We start from the raw sequence: 20,296 nt of genomic DNA, 5'->3' as shown, positions 1-20,296 counted from the left end.
AAGAGTGGGTGAAGTTTTGCCTTTTCCCATCCTCCTGTAAGCTTTGATGTTTTTTGCTTTTCATGCTTCAAATATTCATAAAAAATTTGGATAATTTTCCTTTTTTGTGTCATAGCGAATACTAATAAACCATGTACTACATGTGCATTTTAAAAACTCACATCAATTCGCTGATGGTGTATGATATTAAAAGGAAATGAAGGCTGCTTTTTGATAAGGTATGCTGCAAATGCTTATCTTATCAGCTTAGTGTGGGATCACCGCAGTCATAGTTGGATATATTGTGTACAGTGAATATATCCCAACTATATCCCAACAAATCAAACAAAGCCACTTTAATGTGTCGCATGCTCAATTTGAAGCTTGTAAACATAATTTTTTAATGATAATACATTCCCAATAACTGAAATAACTCTTAGCCTTAGAGACGGAGGCAATATGAATAAATAAAACAGATGAGATTTTTAGTACAAACTGTAAACTTCATCCCGACTGTGAGCATTTTTTCCCATATTCTGCCAAATGCTTGTAATCAATCTAAAAATATGTTTGAGATATTACTATTCTGGATATTAATACATAATTTAGTACTGTTTTCATCTCTGTGGTGTTTATGCTGAGCTTCCTGAAGGTCATTTGGCCAATTTTGAAGCAGTGGGGCTCCCATCTAAGTGTTTCCTTTACACTACCTTCTGTGGAAGGTGTAAATGAGGAGAAACCGAGCGCCAATAATAACTTTCACGTTCATTTCCAGGCTATTTTATTTTTCCAAGTACTGTGAATTGGCCCAAGGCTTCAAATTATGGAAGTGATACTTTCCAAAAAATGCATTCTTCGCAAAAGATTTTTACTGTTTAGATTCAGTCTTTTTTGGGTGTCCCCCTCCTCACAGTAAAATTGTGTGCAAGCATAAAAATCAGCACTAATTGTCTTTAAAGACCATCATGTGAATTTGGTTCTCCTGCTGATTTAACAAGCTGCTGCAGTGCTTTGTGACATTTTTGGCATATTTAAAACATTATTTTTAACCCATTTTGACCCCGTGTGGTTATTTTTGACTGACTCCTATCAGACATGATCTGAGTCAGTTCACTTCCTAGTTATGGTATTTTATTAAAATTGGGTCTGAATGGCTAAAATAATTACGTTCATCTCTATGTTATGTTCTAAGACATCCAGTGGGATCTTGCCTGGGTATTTTCCCTTTGGAGATTATCAGTGCACACCTAACTCAGAGGCAATTATGAGCAAGACCCAGAAACTACTGGAGAGCTTATACTTTATGTCTCATCTGGCCTGAGATCTCCTTGGGATCCTCTGGAGGATCAGGAAAGCGTTGCTGGGTAGAAGAAAACATGGTGGTAACAAAGTAATAAATCAAGCCAACTGCTACTGAAAACAAGAAGTAATTGAAACATGAAAAACAAATGCATGAACATGAATGAACTGATGAAGAAGCACTAACACTAAAAACCCCAAACAGAAAAAATACATTTAGATAACCCCGTTAGTTCAAACTGTATTCATGTGTCTGACCTGAAATGAAACAGTGCCATGCCTTATTCATTACAAGACAGTCCATTTTGGACTGTCTTGTAATCCAATGAAACCAGAAGTCCGAGCGAGATTTCAAATTTAGAAGTTCTCTGCTCCAGTCCTCTTTGACCTGTGCTAGTGCGCAATGCACAATGCTAGTTTTTGATCATTACTAATGTGGCCTTATTGCTTCGTAGCTGATATCAATCTGGGTCTGGGTACGTGTTTCATCAGGAGAACGTCCAGGAAACCATGGACAACTTCAAGTTCCTGGTCAAAGACAGCAAACCAAATGTGGTCAGTGACAACGTCTTCCACGTCCAGTGGTCCCTCATCAGCTTTGAGCACAAAAGGTCTGCACCATTTCCCAAAAAATATGCATATTTTATGTTGATTACCTGTTGCCCATATTAGGAAATAAACATGTGTTTATTTCCTATTTACCCACCTCGTATTTAACTGGTCCAATTTGCCTTCCATTACCTGCAGTATGTTATTATATGTAAACAAGGAAAACTTTCCCCGCATGAAGCAGCAGGTTATTAATGGATTACAATGAGAGTACAGGCTGTAGGCACTGATGTTTTGGCTGGTTCATTGTCCCATTAGAAGTACTCAATACTGTCATATTGAGTCTTGGGTGCTGCAGATCGGTCAGCTCGAGCATTCCTCCATCAAACGGGAGTTTTTCATAAACACGGAGGTGAACATATTCTTCATCTCCAACATAGAGCTGCAAGGAAGTACAAGAAAAGTTAAAGGAGATCCTTGTGCACATAGAAGTACTGCTGATCATTTTAACACAGCTGTGGTAAGTCACACTAGCCAAACGACATGCCAACATGTAGAAAAGGAGAATCTACACCTTCATATATAGAGAGTGCACGTTGGCTCACAAACAGAACATTTGTTGAGTTCTGTTCATGGCTGAAACAGTATGAAGTGCACATGAATTTCCATTTTATTTTGCAGGTTTCTCTCAAATTTTGCAGTGATAAGTAACATTTCAGGCGAAAAAGTCTAAAAGTTTTGTATGAGCCTCTGCATAAATATAAAGCCACATAAGCGCAGAGTGTAGAAGCTTCAGTGTAGCTGAAAAAAAATCCAGTGATCATCGCTTTAGTTTCCCCTGAGAGATCAGATTATCTACCATCAATGCTCTTATTGATGATATGTTTTTATATTGAAGAGATTTGTAAAGTTGCCACTGTGCTCACTGCTTACATTACAAACATTACCTTAACCTCTTAAGCCCCAAGCCTACCTGATCTCCTGCTTTTTGCCCCCGTGTCAGGGGGCGTTGGGGCTTAAGAGGTTAATGAAGTAGTTGGTCCCAGCTACGACCTGTGTTTTGTAGCTCTGTGCAATGAAAACCTTGAAGTTTCTCTCGGCTTTCTGCTCTGCGAGAGGCTTCATCTAAATAAAAATGACAATAGCATCAACATAAAGCACAGGCCCCGTGTGTGCATAAAGTTGTGAGTGTAAAATCTCTCTTTTCTACTCACTGCATCACAGATCTTCTGAACTTCTTCATCAGCCTCCTTTTCCTCGGTCAGCCCTCCACACATCGGCATTTTGACAAATTTTTTTGGTGGTGAAAAACGAGCAAATAGTGAATAAGCGCACGCAGAGCCTGTTTTTATGGGGCTTCAGTAAGTCAGCGAGTCATGGGGTGATTAGAGGGGCGGTATTTGTAAAAGGTCATGTAAAAAACACACACAGAAAGAGAGAGAGAGGGAGTCTGATTTTGTGTTTATAGGATACATCTCTTAAACGTCTCTTAAATACAAAAATTTTTAGACAATTCCCTTTTTCCTGCATTCTCTCGAGTCTGCCGGGAAGTGAAAATACAGGATGTGAGCTGTGATTGTAATGTTTGGAGAGGGTCACACATGAATCATGGCCTAAAAAACTGCTTTCAGCTCTTCCTTTCCGGTTATCCTACGTCTGACACCTGAACCTCAGCAAACCACAGTTCCCAGAAGTAAGAGTGGAGACTGCTCTCTGTGGTTCAGACATTATTTTATTTCTATTATTTGTTGTTTAAGGCTGTAGAATTAGATTTTACCCTGTTACCTAGGTTGTTTTGTATGTTTTTTTAACCAGGGGATCTCTTTACCTCACATACGTTCAAGAAAACACTTCTGGAGTCGTTACAGTACACTAGGACCAGTTAGGTTCGACTACTAGCGTAGTAATGAGTGTAGCTTGTAATAAAGACCCCAGACCAGAAAATAAGTTTAAATTGCTGGCTTATTATTTTGTAAAAACAGAGAATAGAAAGTTGACACACATTACATAAAACATTCCACACCACATTTAAGGAAAACAAGATATTTCCTTTCCCTTTTTAGTTCAGTAATTTCTGTTAATTTATCCTATTTATCTCAAAACCTTTTATTTGGCTTTAAAAGGATGTTATTTTCAACCTAGGTTATTGTTTTATTTATTTTAAGGTCTAAGTTCGAGTTTATACTTTAATCTATTTGAATTAACACTGTGTTATTTTAAATCAAGTTTAGTTCTTTAGGCCCAAGATTTAATTTAATCTTGGTCTAGTTCACCCTTAGATTTCAACCATTTATGTTGTTTTAACCCAACAAAATTATTTACATTTCCGTTAACACCATTACAGTGTTAAAATATAAGGTTGACCAAAGATAAATTACAAAGAACAAAAAATGTAAAAAACTGAAAACAATTCAGCAAAAGGCTGAATAACCCCTTAAACAAACAAACAAACAAAAAGAAAAGTTGTCTCTGTGTCCTTTAACTATTAATCCCGGAATCAGTCTGAATGGTTATCCAGTGCTAAACAATTACACACACTCTCAGGCCTACAGCTAATAGTCTACAATAGTCATATGCAAAATACGGCTGTATAAATGTGCCGCAGCCCTTTGGCGTGCACACTCAACAATGGCCAAGCGTAAATGGAGTCATGTGTGGATGTATTTTACCTCCACAAACAGCCAAGACGTGGTTTGCGATACATGTGGCAAGACAGTGAGGTGTTGCGGCAACACCACTAACCTCATCAAACACCTCAGAGTAAATCATATCACAGACTATGACGAGCTTATGTTGAGGGGAACTGAAGATGAGGAGAGGACAGGGAAGGTGCAGCTAGGGTGAGACAGACATCTTGTAAGAGTCCTTTAGAGCTGCAGGAAGGCAAGTTTTCAAATAGCACACAACTTCAGGGTTGTTGTTTTTTTATCTCTATATAATTCTGCATTATTAAGCAATAAGAACAAGTAGTCTGATGTCCTGTAATCATTATGAAGCTATAATTTTAAATACAATAAAACATTACATTTTTGTGCAAAGTATCTGATCAGTATTGTCGATGCCACCCTGAATTTTACTTAGTATTGGATCGGAAGGGAAATCAGTAGTATCAGACATCACTAGTGAATAGACAACATGCAGTCAAAGCAGCTCTCCGTGTAGGTGGAACAAGTCATCCTCAAGCTCTGAAAATGGGAAAATCCCATCCAAGAAATTGCTACAATATTAGGAGTGGCAAAATTTACAGTTTGGTACATCCTGAGAAAGAAACAAAGGATTGGTGAACTCAGCAATGCAAAAAAGACCTGAATGTCAAAGAAAGACAACGGGGGTGGATGATCGCAGAATCATTTCCATGGTCATGAGAAAACCCCTTTACAACAACCAGATGGCTTTGTTTTTCAGTGAGATGATGATCCCAAACACACTGCCAGAGCGATGTCTTAATACTGCTGGGTTACAGCACAGACTATAGATGTCTCTGTCACGGCTAGACGGTCCTCACCAGTCGCCTTGCCAATTTTTGTTGTGTTTGTGTGTACTTTGTGGTGTTCTCCTCTCCATCCTGTGCGTGTGTTTGTATGCGGGAACATGTACTTCCGGAAGCCGTGGCACGGAACGGCAGCTGACCCGGGGGGAGTATCCTGAGCTGGAATTGCCACACCTGTGCTTGATCACTTCGCCTGCTGCTACTAATCCGAAGCAGACCTATTTAACGGCGCGGTCGGGTCACAACCAACGCTGGAACGTTGAGCTAAACTGGGTAGCGTAGTCGCGATTAGCGTACCTAGTTTGTGAAGGAGAGAGAACGTTTAAGTTACCGTGCGTGTGTTTTTCTCATCTGCCTCCAGGATCCAGGGATCGGAGGAGGAGCGGGCACAAGAAGAAGTAGTTTTGGATAATCACTGCACTGTCACCGCGGGGAGAAGTCACCGTATCACTGCACTGCCCTTTTGGATTTAAAGACTCGAACTGTTGCCTTATTTTTTTTCACTGTGAATAAATTCACTGTCACTCTGCAAGAAGTCTCGCACCTGAGTCCTTTAACCCAATTCACCATGACAGTCTCACTATTTTACAGCTCTTTTTAAAGCATAATGTTTATTTCAAACGTATTATCTGCTTCACTATGGACAAAAGTAGATGTTTTATTTGTTTCTTTGAAACTGCGCTGGTTATCCTTGCTATTCTGATGGCATCTCTGAAGTGAGTCACATAAGTGGTGAATTATGAGTCAGTTCAATTCCCCAACCAATCACATACTTTAAAAATAGCCCCTATGACCACAGAATGTATCTTACAATTACACACACACACACACATACTGTGAGGGGATTTCTTTAAATCACCCCGCCATTCTTCAGCTGAGACACTTGAGTTAGAAAACACAAACACTGCAGTTGTCTTTACTCGCGAGGACAAGTGACAGAGCGCTCGTACACGTAAGAGACACTCACGGACTTGTGGTCTGTCACCGTCCTGCTTTCTTTATTTATACAAGAGAAATGAAAACATTCGTTCAGTGACATAAGCATGTGCGTGTGTGTGTGTGTGTGTGTAAGGTCAGAACTGCTTGTTCAACTTCTTACTATCGCTTGTGGGAAGATTCAGATACAAATATCAGAACACGTTTTCATAAAGAACAATCAGTTCTAAGCAAGGAAAAGATCATCATGCAGCATTCTATCACAAATAAACTTATATCATTAAAAGCTTATGCTGACTAAACAAATACAATTTTCTATTGACACACACAAAAAAAAATTCTGCTTTATTTATTTACCCACCTCGTATTTAACTGATCTAGTTTGTCTTATTTCCATTATCTACAGTATGTTATTATATGGAAACAAGGAAAGCTTTCCCCTCATGAAGAGGCAGGTTATTAATGAATTACAATGAGACTACTGTGGGCACTGATGCTTTGGCTGGTTCGTTCTCCCATTAGAAGTACTCAATAGTGTCATGTTGACTCTTGGGGTGCTGCAGTCTGGTCAGCTGGAGCGTTCCTCCATAAGCCGGGAGTTTCTTGTAAACACGAAGGTGAACATATTCGCCTCCTCCCACATGGACCTGCAAGGAAATACAAGGAAACTTAAAGGAGATGCTTAATGTGCACATAGAAGTAATCCTGATCATTTTATCACAGCTGTGGTAAAGTAAGCCACAGCTGCGGGCCAAACAACATGCTAAGATGTGAAAAGGAGAATCCACGTCTTCATCTATATAGAGTGCACGATGTTTCTAGTGTTCACAAACTAAGATGAGGGAGGGCATTACACAGCAGTTTTGTTTGCTATCAATTTTGACAGCCCTATTAAAGATTAATATCAGTTTGTACACGCTCCAGATAGCTTTTCTTCAAATTCTTTCATTCTCACTCACTTTTGCAACTTTGTACTTTTGTGTTACTCGCAGCAATAACTCCACCTCATTGTTAGTCCATTTAAAAAACTCGGTGCTTTTCCTCAACATTTTGCTGCAAAGTTTTAAAGAGCTGGAAAGTAAATAAACTATCTTACAATGTGGAAAAGGGGCATCCACTTCGTTGGCTACAAAGTGCATGATGGCTAGTGTTCACAAACAGAACATTTTTTGAGCTCTGTTATGGCTGTGACAGTTTTAACCATAACAGTTTAAGTTTTGTATGAACCTCCATATAAATTACCACATAAACGCTTGAATTACAAACATTACCTTAATGAAGTAGTTGGTCCCAGCTACGAGCTGCGTTTTGTAGCTCTCTGCAGTGAAAACCTCGAAGTTTCTCCCGGTTTTCTGCTCTGCGAGAGGCTTCATCTGAAGAACAATAACAGCAACACCAACATGAAGCACAGGCACCGTGTGTGCGAGTGTCAAATTTCACTTTTCTACTCACTGCATCACAGATCTTCTGAACTGCTTTATCAGCCTGCTTCTCCTCGGTCAACCCTCCGATCATTTTTACTCCGACAACATTTTGTTGGTAAAAAACGATCAGAAAGGTTATGAACACACGCCAATTCACAAGACTCCGCATTTTGGACCAGCGCACGGAAAGAGATGCGTTTGTTTGTAGGCTACAAAAAACCCCACATAAACACATTTTGGACAGTACCATCGTCTTAGGGAGAAGGGGGTTGTGGGCGGTGCGGTATTTGCCAACATTATGAAAAAAAAGAGAAGCACACTTACATACGGAAATAATTACTTTTGTCCATTTTTTGTCCTTTTTTTACTGCATGTGTGGGTTAGTCTGCGCTGACGCTCGAGTCTGCCGGTGTTGTTCCAAAGAATCGTCTGCCAAAAAGTGATTTCCAGTATTTACTAGAAACTGATTACTGTACTGCTATAAATTGTTGCTCTATGCAAAACATATGTCAAATGTATCCCTCACGCATCAGGGTAACTTTGTGCTGAACATTGCCCTCACGAATAATATCAAGTCATCTTGAGCCACAAACAACATTTCTGTAACAAGGTAGAATCCGCAATCAGTTTTTGGCACTGACTTTTATATATCCTTTATTTATCCAGTTAAAAATAATCTCGCGTTGACATTAAAATTGTCTTTTTTAAGAGTAATCTGGCCAAGAGGACAGCAGAAACTGCAACAAATATAACAATAGTTCTGTAAACATAGTTTAAGTGGACACATACGGACCGGATCGGTTACAATGTAAATACAATAACACAGAGTTATACAGATACCTGAAAAACAGGCCATTTTTACATTTTATATATAACCCCTATGTAAACCAGGTCTCTCTTGAAAATGAGATTTTTAATCTCAATGAGATTTTTTTTACCTGGATAAATAACGGACTAATAAAACCCTGTTCACCAAAGTGTATTTGCAAACATACAAATTACGCATTTTAAAACAAAACAAAACACGGAAACACTGGAAGTTTTTGGCACAACAGGTAGTAAGTGGAAGTACAGGGTGTGAGGTGTGATTGTATAATTTGGAGAGGATCAAACATGAATCATGGCCTAAAAAACTGCTTTCTCCTCTTCCTTTCAGGTTATCCTACTTCTGACACCCGAACCTCAGCATTTCCAAAAACTTTATCTAATGCAATTCAGTTATACCTACTGAACCTAAGGGGATAGTAAAAAAAAAAAAAAAAGTATTGATCCAACGTAGTATCGATCCAATACAGATACCAGAGCTGGTATGGCAGGGCCAACCAGAGAGACACACACATGCCCACATTCACATTTATAGCCGACAAAAAAACACTGATAACCTAACATACAGGTCTTTGGGTCGTTGCACCACAAGTATCATTTACACCTATAAATGTATAGTTGTCATACTAAACTGTCAATTGGTGTTTTTATTATGAAGACTTGACTCATTTTAAACATATTTTCAGTTTGCTGGTAAAAGCCTGAGTTTATAACTGGCAAGAAATTAACAAAACAATTTATTTTGTTGTTACAGAATTCAACTTTTAATGCTTCAAACCTCTCAAGCTGCAGTCCAGTCAGTGCTATATGTCTAGAAATATTATAATTAAAATGATTGATTTCCTATAATTGTTACTTTTGAAGGAGCTTTATTGCATTTTTTTTCTTTTAGCACATGTCATGAGTGTGATCTCATTGAAAAGGTTGGATGGGATCTTTGTCATGATGGTCTTCCATACCAGTAACTATAGCTTCCCCTCCATGACATGTAAGCTTCTTCCAGACTCGCAGATAAAGGCAGCTGCATCCTCCCACATGTACCTGCAGTCAAATCAGAGGAAACTTGTACTTGTTGAACGCTGAAGATCTTCAGTAAGATGTTCATCTGTTCAACAGGTCATCTGGAGCTCGCAAGTAACTCAGTCCATAAATACTTTATTTTCTTTCATTAATAATTCCTAACATGCATAATATCACAGTTTTAATTACCTTGATGACATAGTTGACTCCTTGCACCACCTGACTCTTGTACTGAACAGCTTTAAAAACTGCATATGCTTCATTTCTTTTTTCCTCTACTTGACACTTAACCTTTATATGGACAAAATAAATACAAAACATGACGTAAAATGCAGAGCAATGACTTGATGTGTCTGAGTGTTATGTGAGTCTGAATGTTACTCACATAACACTCAGCTCACCTCATTACAGATTTTCTGAATTTCCTCATCAGCGTCCCTCGTCTCCATGAATCCTCCGCATACCATTTCAGCCATTCTGAAAGTCCGCTGAAATAAATAGAGGTGTCAGTTTTCTGGTTTTGTGTGTCTCAAACATACTGGTGCCTCTCCGAGTACGTGTACTGGATAAGTGACCTGGAAACTTACTGGAAGGTGGCTCTAACACATGATAGGTGGAGCAACATGTGTAACCACAGACCCTAAATGTTTGCTTGCACTGTCTTCTCCAAATATCTACTTGTGTAATTGTTTCTTAAATTTTAAATGTCTTTAAAACAGATAAAATCTATGCTTTTATATGAACTTTTCTTTAGAGGACTAAAAAGGGCGATAACTAAGAGGTGTTTCTTGCAGTCCTGTCAGTCTGTAGTCTGATATAAATGTCTTACAAAACTCCATTATGTGGCACAGCTGTGTCTGTCAAAAAGTATCTTAAATAAACAAAATGAGCTTTGCAAATTCTTCTTTAAGCTGACTGTTCGAGAGATAAGCTATCAAACTTGACTCAGATCAATATGCCAGGTCTGCAGGGTTTTTTTTATCTGAAGGGGGGGGGGGGGGTGATTGCAGAGACTTGCAGTTTTGCAAAGAACTCCAAAAACAAGTAAAGAGATTGATAAAAAAAATAAATAAATAATGGTAATTTGTCAAATCCTGTCTGCCGCCAAAGAAACTTCTTCTTCCTTCATTTTTAATGGCAGCTTGCATCCAAAGATGTTGCACTACTGCCATCTCCTGGGTTTTACTGTTGCATCGCTTCCAAAACCTTAGATCCTCTTGATGAGTCCGGTATTTCTCAAAAAAACACTCCTTTTCCTTCATCATGACTTAACCACTCAACTACCTTTTCAAACTTTTCTGCTCTGTAGTACCACCCATTTCTACCCTCAACACTCTCCTTTGACTGGCATGCTTCCTGCAAATAATAAGTACATGTTCAACCGTTTCCACCAGTTACATAAACCAGTCGAATGTTTCCCCATCCTAAGGAGAGTGCCATTCGGAAAACAATAACCTGTTCGTATTCTCCTTATTAATATCTCCTCCTGCCTATTTATTCCTCTACTTCTCTTAACTTCTATTGTGTGTTGTACCCTATATAAATCTCTCCCTTTTACTTTGCTATGACCTAGTCAGTTTCCATAAATTCTTACTTTCTTTCCAGACTATACTTTTGATATCTGCACATCAACATTTACTTTTTTAACAGCTTCTTTAGCCAACCTATCTGCTCCTTCATTACCCACAATACCTATATGTTTACCTATACCTATAGTTTTATTTCTAAAGCGACAAATCACAACAACAGTCACCTCAAGGCAATTTATATTGTAAGGTAGACCCTACAATAATACATTCAGACAAAAACAAATGAATAATCATTCCACCTATTCTAAAGCCAACAGTATGGCATATAACCCTACTGCATATATACTCAGAAGATTTGATGGTCTTTTTGCAATTTGATGTGGCGTAGGTCTGCTCCAAGCATACTACATTTAACTGATGTGGATAGGGCCTGTGCCACAGGGCAACTTCAAACTGATGTTCCACAAAACCAATATGCAAAATTATTCTGAGTGAGCCTTAATACCATCTCCAGACTGAAGAGCGAGTCAGAGACAAGCAGAGACGTTGGTGTCCTAAGAAGACGGCACCACAAGCAGACCGTTACCGTACTGTCACTGTCAGCACTTAGAAACCGTAAGCAGTCTGCTACAGATTTGCAAAGTTTTGGTTGATGCCACTCTACCCAGACAATCTGCAATGATGTTAGCAACACATGCACTGAACATGAACATGCTGAGAGATGTTATGTTTTGCAATGAATCCAGGTTCTGCCTATGGCAGCTGGGTCGTGGGGTTAAAGACCAACAATTTCTACTTGTCACATTTTAATTCTGAGGAATGTAACTTCTGGTTGTGAAACAGAGACTCAACAGCAGTGCTCACATGTTTCAAAGAATAGCTTGGACATTTCTCAAAGAACGTTAAGACCTGAAGACATTTTTTCTCTTTTTTAGAATGTTTGGAATCTGAGGACAGAGACGGACCTGCAGACGGTCTCAGGATCAGTGGAGGCTCTCTTTGCACTTTGCTGTTTCTTTGTCTCTTTAACTTGTGTATTATATATTATTTTGTGTAGCTTTTACCTAGCATTTGGAGGAACATCCATTTGCTGTGATACGTGTCTTCACTGTAGTTTTTTCAGACACCTTGACTCTTTGCAAATAGTTCACAACAAAAATATATGTTGTAATGAACAAGAGAACTGAATTAACTTTATTCTTGAAATCACAATGAGTCTTTTGTCAATGAATACACAATAAAAAAAATACACTCTGATATGTACAACTTTTCAGTGAGATTCAGTACTGTGACATCCTGCTGTGATTATTTTATTGCAGTGCCACTTCTTTTGTCATATTTGTGCTTCTTTTAACAAGAAATCTTGCTGACTGTTCATGACTTAATGTAAATGTATAAAGCGTGAATAATCAGTGTTTTTGATGTAAAATCCATCTGCACCTAGAGCTTTGTAATTAAACACCCGCTACACTTTTTGCCAACAGCCCTCTGATTTCTTGCAAGAAATCCAACCAATGTGGCAAACAGTGCCACAAAGCATGTGCAAACCTTTTTTTGTATTTTCTAGTAGAGGAACAGTGTGATTTTAATATTTTCCACAAGAAAATCAATCTAAAGCGTGTCATTTCAATCTGATGCATATTTACAATATGTTTGTAGACACAGACTGCATAGACTATGGTGAAATATCTGCAACTTGAGTCATCAATGGGATCACATTGCGTGTGATTAACAAAGACAAATGTCAGTCACAAGATAAAAACAATCATAGGCTGACTAATGCCAAAGTCTGCCAACAAAATACTGCTGACAACCCACTGACCACCTTTTTTTTTCCAAGTCAGAGTTGGGAAGTGTGATTTGAGGTTTGCCCGACAGTCTCGACATGTTCAAATACAGCATGTGACTTATTGTCATTTAAGATTGCTTAAATCATATTTTCCCTGTACACAGTTGTGTGTTATTTACAGTTCATTTGTGAACTTTGGACCACTGAAAACTTGAATAACTGGAAATCTTAAAGTGAAAGTTTTTCTTTACCTATGCTATGGAATAGCATGTCATGGTAGCATGGGTCGTCTTACATTTCAAATGTACGATGTTGGCTACCACACGTTGCCAGCACAGTTTCACTTCACCTTGATCATGAATCCTGAAACCTACAGAGCTCCATTGGAGGTTGAAACACCAGTCTTAGAAGATAATTTCTCACAATTTGGGGTTTTAATAATGTTTTTGGAAAGCACTGTCAAGATCCACTTAATGTATAACAAATGACTGACAGTATTTATGAACTTAAACCATTCAGTGACCCTTGAGCCTTCTAGATGTTTAGACTATTGCACAAGAATCACTCCCATCAGGACAGAAATGTTTCAGCACTGGAGAAAATTGAGCAACTTTCTATTGATTAGTGTAAAAGAACAAAACGTATCCTAAAAGTAGAAAAAGTTGATTTAAATCAATAAGAGACCTCTGCCTCATATCAGACTGAACTGTGTATTAGGTCTCTTTCAGGTAAGCATTGAAAAAGGAGGGCAAGCTAGATGAAAGATAACTTTCCAAAAGATGTCATTTAAAAAAAAAAAAAAAAAAAAAAAAGTGTTCAGAGTTCAGTCTGACATGATTATTGCTACAAAAATGTTTTTGCGGGTCTGAACACAACCATTGTGTGTTAAAATCCATCAATCACTTGTGCAAGACATGTCTATACCTGCCACATTTACTAAAGATACTGCAAATGTGTCTTATGTTAGGAAAGAGAAATGAGTTTGCTTTCAGATAATACAGTCCACTCCTGGGGCTGCAGGCATTTCACAAATCAGACACCACAATAGAAGAAAATCTGCTTCATTTATTTATGCATCTTGTATAAAAGCGTTCCACTTTACCTTACATCTACCATCTACAGTATATTGTTACATATAAGCAAAGGAAACTGCACATGTTTGTCAAGAGGCAGGTTATTAATAGATTACTACAAGACTACAGCCTGAAGGCACTGATGCTTTGGCTGGTTCATTCTCCCATTAGAAGTACTCAATACTGTCATCGTGACTCTTTGGGTGCTGCACACTGGACAGCTCGAGCTCTCCTCCATAACACGGGAGTTTCTTGTAAACACGGAGGTGAACGCATTCTTCTCCGCCCACATGGACCTGCAAGGAAAAGTTAGAAGAGATACTTAATGTGAACATAGAAGTACTTGTGATAATATAAGCCACACTGACCACACAACATGCTAACATGTAGGAAAGGAGGCGTTCATGTCTTCATTACAGAGTGGATTATGGATCAAGTGATCAAAAACACGGATGAGTCATTTTAGACTAAGAAAATAAAGTAAATCTCTGCTTGTGAGACTTTATTGAAGCTCTGGGGGAGTGTTGTGCAAATGTGTTCCAAGCCATCATACACAAGTACTGGAAGCACTGGAATGGCTTGTTTTGCCCATTAACACCAAGTGTGTGAAGCACACATGTACTTTCATCTTCCTTTGAATATTTTTCTCAAAATGAAAATATATTTAACCAAAACGTGGCTGGAAAGTTAGATTAAAAGCATCAGCTGTGATGAATGACACTTAAGACTAGAAAATCAACAATTTAAGGTTTGCATGAACTTCTATATATATATGACCACCAGTGTTGGGTAAGTTACTTTAAAATAGTAACTTAGTTACATTACTAGTTACTTCTATCAAAAGTAACTCAGTTACTTCAAGTTACTCGTTACTTTCAAAGTAACTAGTTACTAGGGAAAGTAACTTTGGTTTTACTCAGAATTCTCTTGTTAATGTGTTGCTTCCATAACTTTGCCAGTCTTCTAGCTTGCTTACTTGCCACAAGTGCACTGTGCCACCTACCAATAGAAAGGAAAAGATAATGTGCATATTTCCACGAGAGAAATCCCACGCCTGGACCGTCATTGACTGCTGCCATGATTCTAGCCTACGTCACAGCGTCATGTGCACCTTTTACATCCAACATGAAAACTGCAGTCGTGGTGCTTTGATTGTACTCAGAACTCGGAAATTCTGCCTTCTGAATAGGAAGATGTAGGTAACACCAGACTGCAGATGAGCTGCATACAGGGCTGGACAGGGACAAAAAATCGGCCCGGGCATTTTGACTAGAGACCGGCCCACCATTATAGGAAAAATCATAAAGCCTTTGAATGAAAACAAACGCTGTTGTGACAGTGATGTTCACTGTTTTGATGGTATATATGCATCAATCTATCAATCGTTTGTTGTAAGATTCAGATAATTATTTTTTAAAAGCTAGACATTTTAAATGAGAATAAGAAAGAAAAGTATTTCTTTGTGCCCACCTCTCCCTGTTAATGCCCTACCTGCCCCCCTGGCAAAACTTTGCTAGATCCACACCTGCACAGTTACCAGCTGTCAGCTACCTAAAAAGGATCCTGGGGTTATCTGTCTCTCAGAAACAGTTCATAACTTCCGTTCAACTCATTCATGTCACCTAAAAGGTAAACCTGTTTCTCCATCACCTGTTCAGCTCTGATGATTCAGTAAGGACATTTCCTGGTTTCATGTTTCCCTCTCACCAGATAACCAAACCGATATCATGACCAGCAGCTTTTTTGCAGCTGTGGCTCCAGCAAACATCAGCTGATCCTAGAAATTAATATTAAATAAATTCTAACAACAGCTGATCAAGCTTAAACGTGCTGCTGTTGTTTAACGTGACATCGGCTGGTTTCCACTTTCTGGCGCAAAGTGGGCGATAAACAAACAAGAGAGCCGATCAGCTGATCATTGATCAGTTTTCATGATTGAAGTAGAAACGGGAGAGGGAGGGGGCAGAATGAAAGAAGAAGAGGCAGCTGTGCAGCAAAGACACAGAATAACTCCAGCTTTGTGCCTTTTTCATTGTAGCTGAATTACGGGACAAACTGTTCCTTTTCGCCTCAATAAGAAACGCGTAATATTTTCTCTGAATACCAGACGGGACGGTTGGCAACTCTAATAACTTATGAACAAAATAAAGTTCATCATTAACTTCATAGCACCCACCCAGCTGTATAGAAACTCCGTCATGCTAGCTAGTACGCAGTACGGAAAAAGTCAGAATAACGAAAATAAACTCCACCTAAACTTGGTTTATATCTGACCCAGATAGACTGCAGGTCATAACTTCTTACCTGTAGTTCAGTTCACACTTGGACCGGCGATCGCCTCAGGTCTCTTTTCCTTCTGCGTCCCCTTTCCCTCATCCACCTGCTGCCTCCAACACTTGCTAATGTTACAGAATCTGTGGAAGCTCCGCGATAGCCGCCACACGAAGTAACGAGTAACGACCCTATCTAAATCCCAGTAACGACTAACGCGTTCCTGATTTTGGCATAATAACTAGTTACCGTGCTCGTTACCACAATAATAACGTAGTTACTGTAACGCGTTACTTAATAACGCGTTAGTCCCAACACTGATGACCACATAACTACATAAGCCTAGAGATGGTAAAGAAAGAAAGAAAATCACTGATAATCGTGTTAGTTTTTACTTGATGGATCGGATTATCTACAGTTAATGCTCTTATTGATGATATTTTATTATATGCGAGACCTCGGAGCTTTGCAGTGTTTCCACTGAGCTCACTGCTTACATTACAAACATTACCTTAATGAAGTAGTTGGTCCCAGCTACGACCTGTGTTTTGTAGTTCTTTGCAGTGAAAACCTCGAAGTTTTTCCCGGTTTTCTGCTCTGCGTGAGGCTTCATCTGAATAACAATGACAGCAACATCAATAAGAAGCACAGGCCCCGTGTGTACAAAATTTTAAGTGTAAAATCTCTCTTTTCTACTCACTGCATCACAGATCTTCTGAACTTCTTCATCAGCCTGCATCACATCGGTCAGCCCTCCGCACATCGGCATTTTGACAAGTTTTTGGTAGTGAAAAACGACGAAATAGTGAATAAACGCACGTAGAGCCTGTTTTTATAGGTCGTTCGGTGAGTCAGCGAGTCATATGACGCCGCATTTTGGACCGTACCATCGGCATAGGGGGAGAAGGGGGTGGTATTTGCAAACGATCGTGTAAAAAACAAAGAAAAAAAGCTCACATAATCAGATATGCTAAGACAAGAAAACAATGCGTAGCTTTTCACATTTTTATACATTGATTTTGTGTTTATAGGATAAATCTTCTAAATGTTTGTACACGTATTTTCAGTCCGTACGCCTTTTACTGCATGTGTTGGTTAGTGCGAGCGTATGACAGCTGACTGTCGAGTCTGCCGGGAAGTGAAAATACAGGGTGTGATCTGTGATGTTTGGAGAGGATCACACATGAATCACGGCCTAAAAAACTGCTTTCAGCTCTTCCTTTCCGGTTATCGTACTTCGGATATCTGAACCTCAGCAAACCACAGTTCCCCAAAGTACTGAGTGGGTACTGCTCTCTGTGGTTCAGAAATTATTGTATTGCTATTATTTGTTGTTTAAGGCTGAATTAGAATTAGAATTAGATTTTACCCAGCTCATTGGTTTCTTAACCAGGGGAAATCTTCTTCTACCTAATTATTACTTGTTTAAAGTTAATATTTAAACCTGGAAATGTTAGATGAAAAAATAAAAACCAAAAAGGAGACTTGAATGACTGCAAACGGCAGAAAAAAAGTAAAACAGGGAGATGAAAAACCAGCCACAAAGTGACACAAGCTAAAGAAAAAAAATAAAACACAGACTGACAGCTGAAAATGACTTGGAAGGCTGCAATAAGGGCACTACATAGACAGACATAATCAAGGAGCGACAAATAACACAGAAAAGCCAAACTAGTGCACACATAAACCAAACAACCTCACAGATACATATGATATGTCTGGATTTTTAGTAGTTATGTGTCTCTTGTAGTTTGGGTGACTTGTGTGTAGAAAAGACAGGAAGAGCCTGAAAGAACAGGATTACTCGGAAACCTCAAGCTGTGGTGCTAACAGTCCACGCCTCTGCATGTGATGTGGTTACCATGGCCAGCAGGTCAGACAGCATTGCTGAAGAAGCTTTGCCTGGTATTTGAACTGAATGAGTCCAAGGAGTAAAAGGTGCAGTAGTGGATTTCTGGACAGGGTGCAACTCAACTCTAGGTCAGGTGACTGTGTAGCCATGCAAAGCACAGATTTCCACTGGTCTAATTTCCTTGTGTTTCTTGGCCCAACCAAATCTTTTCTGCTTATTGTTTTTCCTTAGTAGTGGTTTCCCAGCAGCTATCAGACCATAAAGGCCTGATTCGCACCGTCTTCCCTGAACAGTTGATGTCAAGATGTGTCTGCTACAGGAACTTTGTGTGACATTTATCTGAGCTCTGATCTGAGGTGTTGTTAACTTGGGATTTCTGAGGCTAGTGAGCATTTTTTCAGAATTTGTCTTCAGCAGCAGAGGTGGGGCGGTCCTCATGTTAGCCAGTTTTGTTGTAGCGCTTGATGGTTTTTGCGACTGCACTTGGCGACACATGCAAGTTTTCCAGACTGGCTGACCTGTAGTTCTCAAAATAATAATGGACTGTGGTTTCTCTTTCCTTAGCTGATTAGGTCCTGCCATAATATGAATTCTGACAGCTGTCAGCTGTGTACCAACCTGACTTCTGCACAACACAACTGATGGTTTCAACCCCATTTAGAAGGCAAGAAATTCCACAAATGAACCCTGACAAGGCACACCTGTGAAATGAAAACCATTTCAGGTGACTAAATCATGAAGCTCTTTGAGAGAAGGACAAGGGTTTGCAGCGCTGTCAACAAAGCAAAGGGCTGCTACTTTGAGGAAGACATCCTGTTGCCTACATCAGCCGTAAGCTGCTACCAAGGGAGAGCCTCTACGCAAGGGTGAAGAAGGAAGCCTTGGCCATTAAATTTGACTCATTCAAATATTATTTGCAGGGAAGAGAATTCAAGATTCAAACTGACCAGAAAACCCTGACCCAAAACCTACAGAGAATGAAGGACAGTGATGAGAGAATCATCAGATGGTATCTTGCGCTGCAGCCATACCAGTTTAAGGTTCATTACATCCCTGGTAGAGACAACGCCCCTGCTGATAACCTCTATCGAGGAAAGACCAAGAAGTGGGTGTGTGACTACATCATAAACTTCATTGAGAGAAGGCCAAGGGTTTGCAGTGTAGCAAACAGAGAGTATGCATGTCAGTATGTATCTACAATGTAGAAAGTATTTTTTTTAAAAATAAACATTGTATGAGAAGGTTTGTCAAACTTTAACTGATAGTGTATATGTGGACTTTTAATGAGGTAACATTTTTTTTACTGGTTTGTGGGCTGGTTATTGAGCAACATGAAAGACATATGCATATTTTTGAACCTACATTAACAGCCCATTACAAACTTTCAGCAATGTCTGTAGTAAGTGGTGGTGCAATTACACAAGCTAATGTAACATGGGGATAAAACTGGATGTTATCGTTAACACGGATAAATCTGTCATCACGATTAACGTGATTAACATTTTTAACGCAATTAACCCATCTGGAACGCAGAATGACTCAAAATCTCTAAAATGTCTCAACGCTGTTTTAGTTTTCAGTTTTATTTGTCATATGCAAGTTAGCACAGGGTCAACATTGCAATGAAATGTGTTTGACGAGCAGCAGTCACTCAGCAGCATGGTACAGTAGAAGAAAATACAATAAAATATAATACAATAAAATAAAATAATTAAAAAAATAGAAAAATAGTAAAGAGCAAAATATTAGAGAGACATGGTAAAAGAGAAAAGATGACTAAATATATATGTATCTATAAATATAAATATATGTACACTAGTGATTAAATGAGAAAATCTTGAAAAGAAATATGACGGGAGGGCAGATGGGATATTGCACAGGAATGAGCAGCAGAAAATTACAGTATTGCACTTTTTAAATATAAATATCAATAACAATAAAGTGGAGTGACAAGTGCAGATTAAACAGAGTACTTGTGAAGCTGCAAGGTAGCTTCTGAGTGTGTCCTGTGGAGTGTGTGTGTGTGTGTGTGTTTAAGTGTTGTGGTTGAGGTGTCGTATGGCTTGATGGTAGAAACAGTTTTTAAGTCTTGTAGTCCGAGCAGACAGACTCCTGTAACGTCTGCTAGATGGTAACAAGGAGAACAGCTGATGTGCTGGGTGGCTGTGGTCCTTTATGATGCTGTGTGCTTTACGGAGGCATCGCTGGAGATAAATGTCCTGAATGGCAGGAAGCCTCGTGCCAGTGATGTGCTCTGCTG

General features: G+C 39.1%; 3 protein-coding genes across 3 annotated transcripts; all 3 read right to left on the bottom strand.

The window, feature by feature from the left end:
* Positions 1-6,227: 6,227 nt before the first annotated feature.
* LOC146511417 (cystatin-B-like) lies at positions 6,228-7,901 on the bottom strand. Its single transcript, XM_085172881.1, has 3 exons — positions 7,706-7,901; positions 7,525-7,626; positions 6,228-6,900 (listed from the first exon to the last, which is right to left on the bottom strand). The coding sequence occupies exons 1-3, from the start codon at positions 7,844-7,846 to the stop codon at positions 6,772-6,774; spliced, it is 372 nt and encodes a 123-aa protein (XP_085029007.1). The 5' UTR covers positions 7,847-7,901; the 3' UTR covers positions 6,228-6,771.
* A 201-nt stretch (positions 7,902-8,102) lies between these two features.
* LOC146511416 (cystatin-B-like) lies at positions 8,103-10,467 on the bottom strand. Its single transcript, XM_085172883.1, has 4 exons — positions 10,110-10,467; positions 9,924-10,010; positions 9,712-9,813; positions 8,103-9,543 (listed from the first exon to the last, which is right to left on the bottom strand). The coding sequence occupies exons 2-4, from the start codon at positions 9,996-9,998 to the stop codon at positions 9,415-9,417; spliced, it is 306 nt and encodes a 101-aa protein (XP_085029009.1). The 5' UTR covers positions 9,999-10,010; positions 10,110-10,467; the 3' UTR covers positions 8,103-9,414.
* Positions 10,468-13,885: 3,418 nt separating this feature from the next.
* On the bottom strand, positions 13,886-17,045 carry LOC146511415 (cystatin-B-like). The gene is made up of 3 exons (XM_085173356.1): positions 16,885-17,045; positions 16,696-16,797; positions 13,886-14,209 (listed from the first exon to the last, which is right to left on the bottom strand). The coding sequence occupies exons 1-3, from the start codon at positions 16,951-16,953 to the stop codon at positions 14,081-14,083; spliced, it is 300 nt and encodes a 99-aa protein (XP_085029482.1). The 5' UTR covers positions 16,954-17,045; the 3' UTR covers positions 13,886-14,080.
* Between the last annotated feature and the right edge of the window lie 3,251 nt (positions 17,046-20,296).

The sequence above is a fragment of the Neolamprologus multifasciatus genome, chromosome 9 (assembly GCF_963576455.1).
Source record: "Neolamprologus multifasciatus chromosome 9, fNeoMul1.2, whole genome shotgun sequence".
Classification (NCBI taxonomy): Eukaryota; Metazoa; Chordata; class Actinopteri; order Cichliformes; family Cichlidae; genus Neolamprologus; species Neolamprologus multifasciatus.
This window is presented reverse-complemented; position numbering and strand designations above follow the sequence as displayed.

Excerpts from the sequence above, each read along its gene's own strand:
- LOC146511417 (XM_085172881.1), bottom strand. The coding sequence starts at position 7,846 with ATGCGGAGTCTTGTGAATTGGCGTGTGTTCATAACCTTTCTGATCGTT. Across the intron at positions 7,627-7,705 it reads TTCAGAAGATCTGTGATGCA|ATGAAGCCTCTCGCAGAGCA; the intron begins GTGAGTAGAAAA and ends ATTGTTCTTCAG. Across the intron at positions 6,901-7,524 it reads GGACCAACTACTTCATTAAG|GTCCATGTGGGAGGAGGCGA; the intron begins GTAATGTTTGTA and ends ATTTCCTTGCAG.
- LOC146511416 (XM_085172883.1), bottom strand. The coding sequence starts at position 9,998 with ATGGCTGAAATGGTATGCGGAGGATTCATGGAGACGAGGGACGCTGAT. Across the intron at positions 9,814-9,923 it reads TTCAGAAAATCTGTAATGAG|GTTAAGTGTCAAGTAGAGGA; the intron begins GTGAGCTGAGTG and ends GTCCATATAAAG. Across the intron at positions 9,544-9,711 it reads GAGTCAACTATGTCATCAAG|GTACATGTGGGAGGATGCAG; the intron begins GTAATTAAAACT and ends ATTTGACTGCAG.
- LOC146511415 (XM_085173356.1), bottom strand. The coding sequence starts at position 16,953 with ATGCCGATGTGCGGAGGGCTGACCGATGTGATGCAGGCTGATGAAGAA. Across the intron at positions 16,798-16,884 it reads TTCAGAAGATCTGTGATGCA|ATGAAGCCTCACGCAGAGCA; the intron begins GTGAGTAGAAAA and ends ATTGTTATTCAG. Across the intron at positions 14,210-16,695 it reads GGACCAACTACTTCATTAAG|GTCCATGTGGGCGGAGAAGA; the intron begins GTAATGTTTGTA and ends TTTTCCTTGCAG.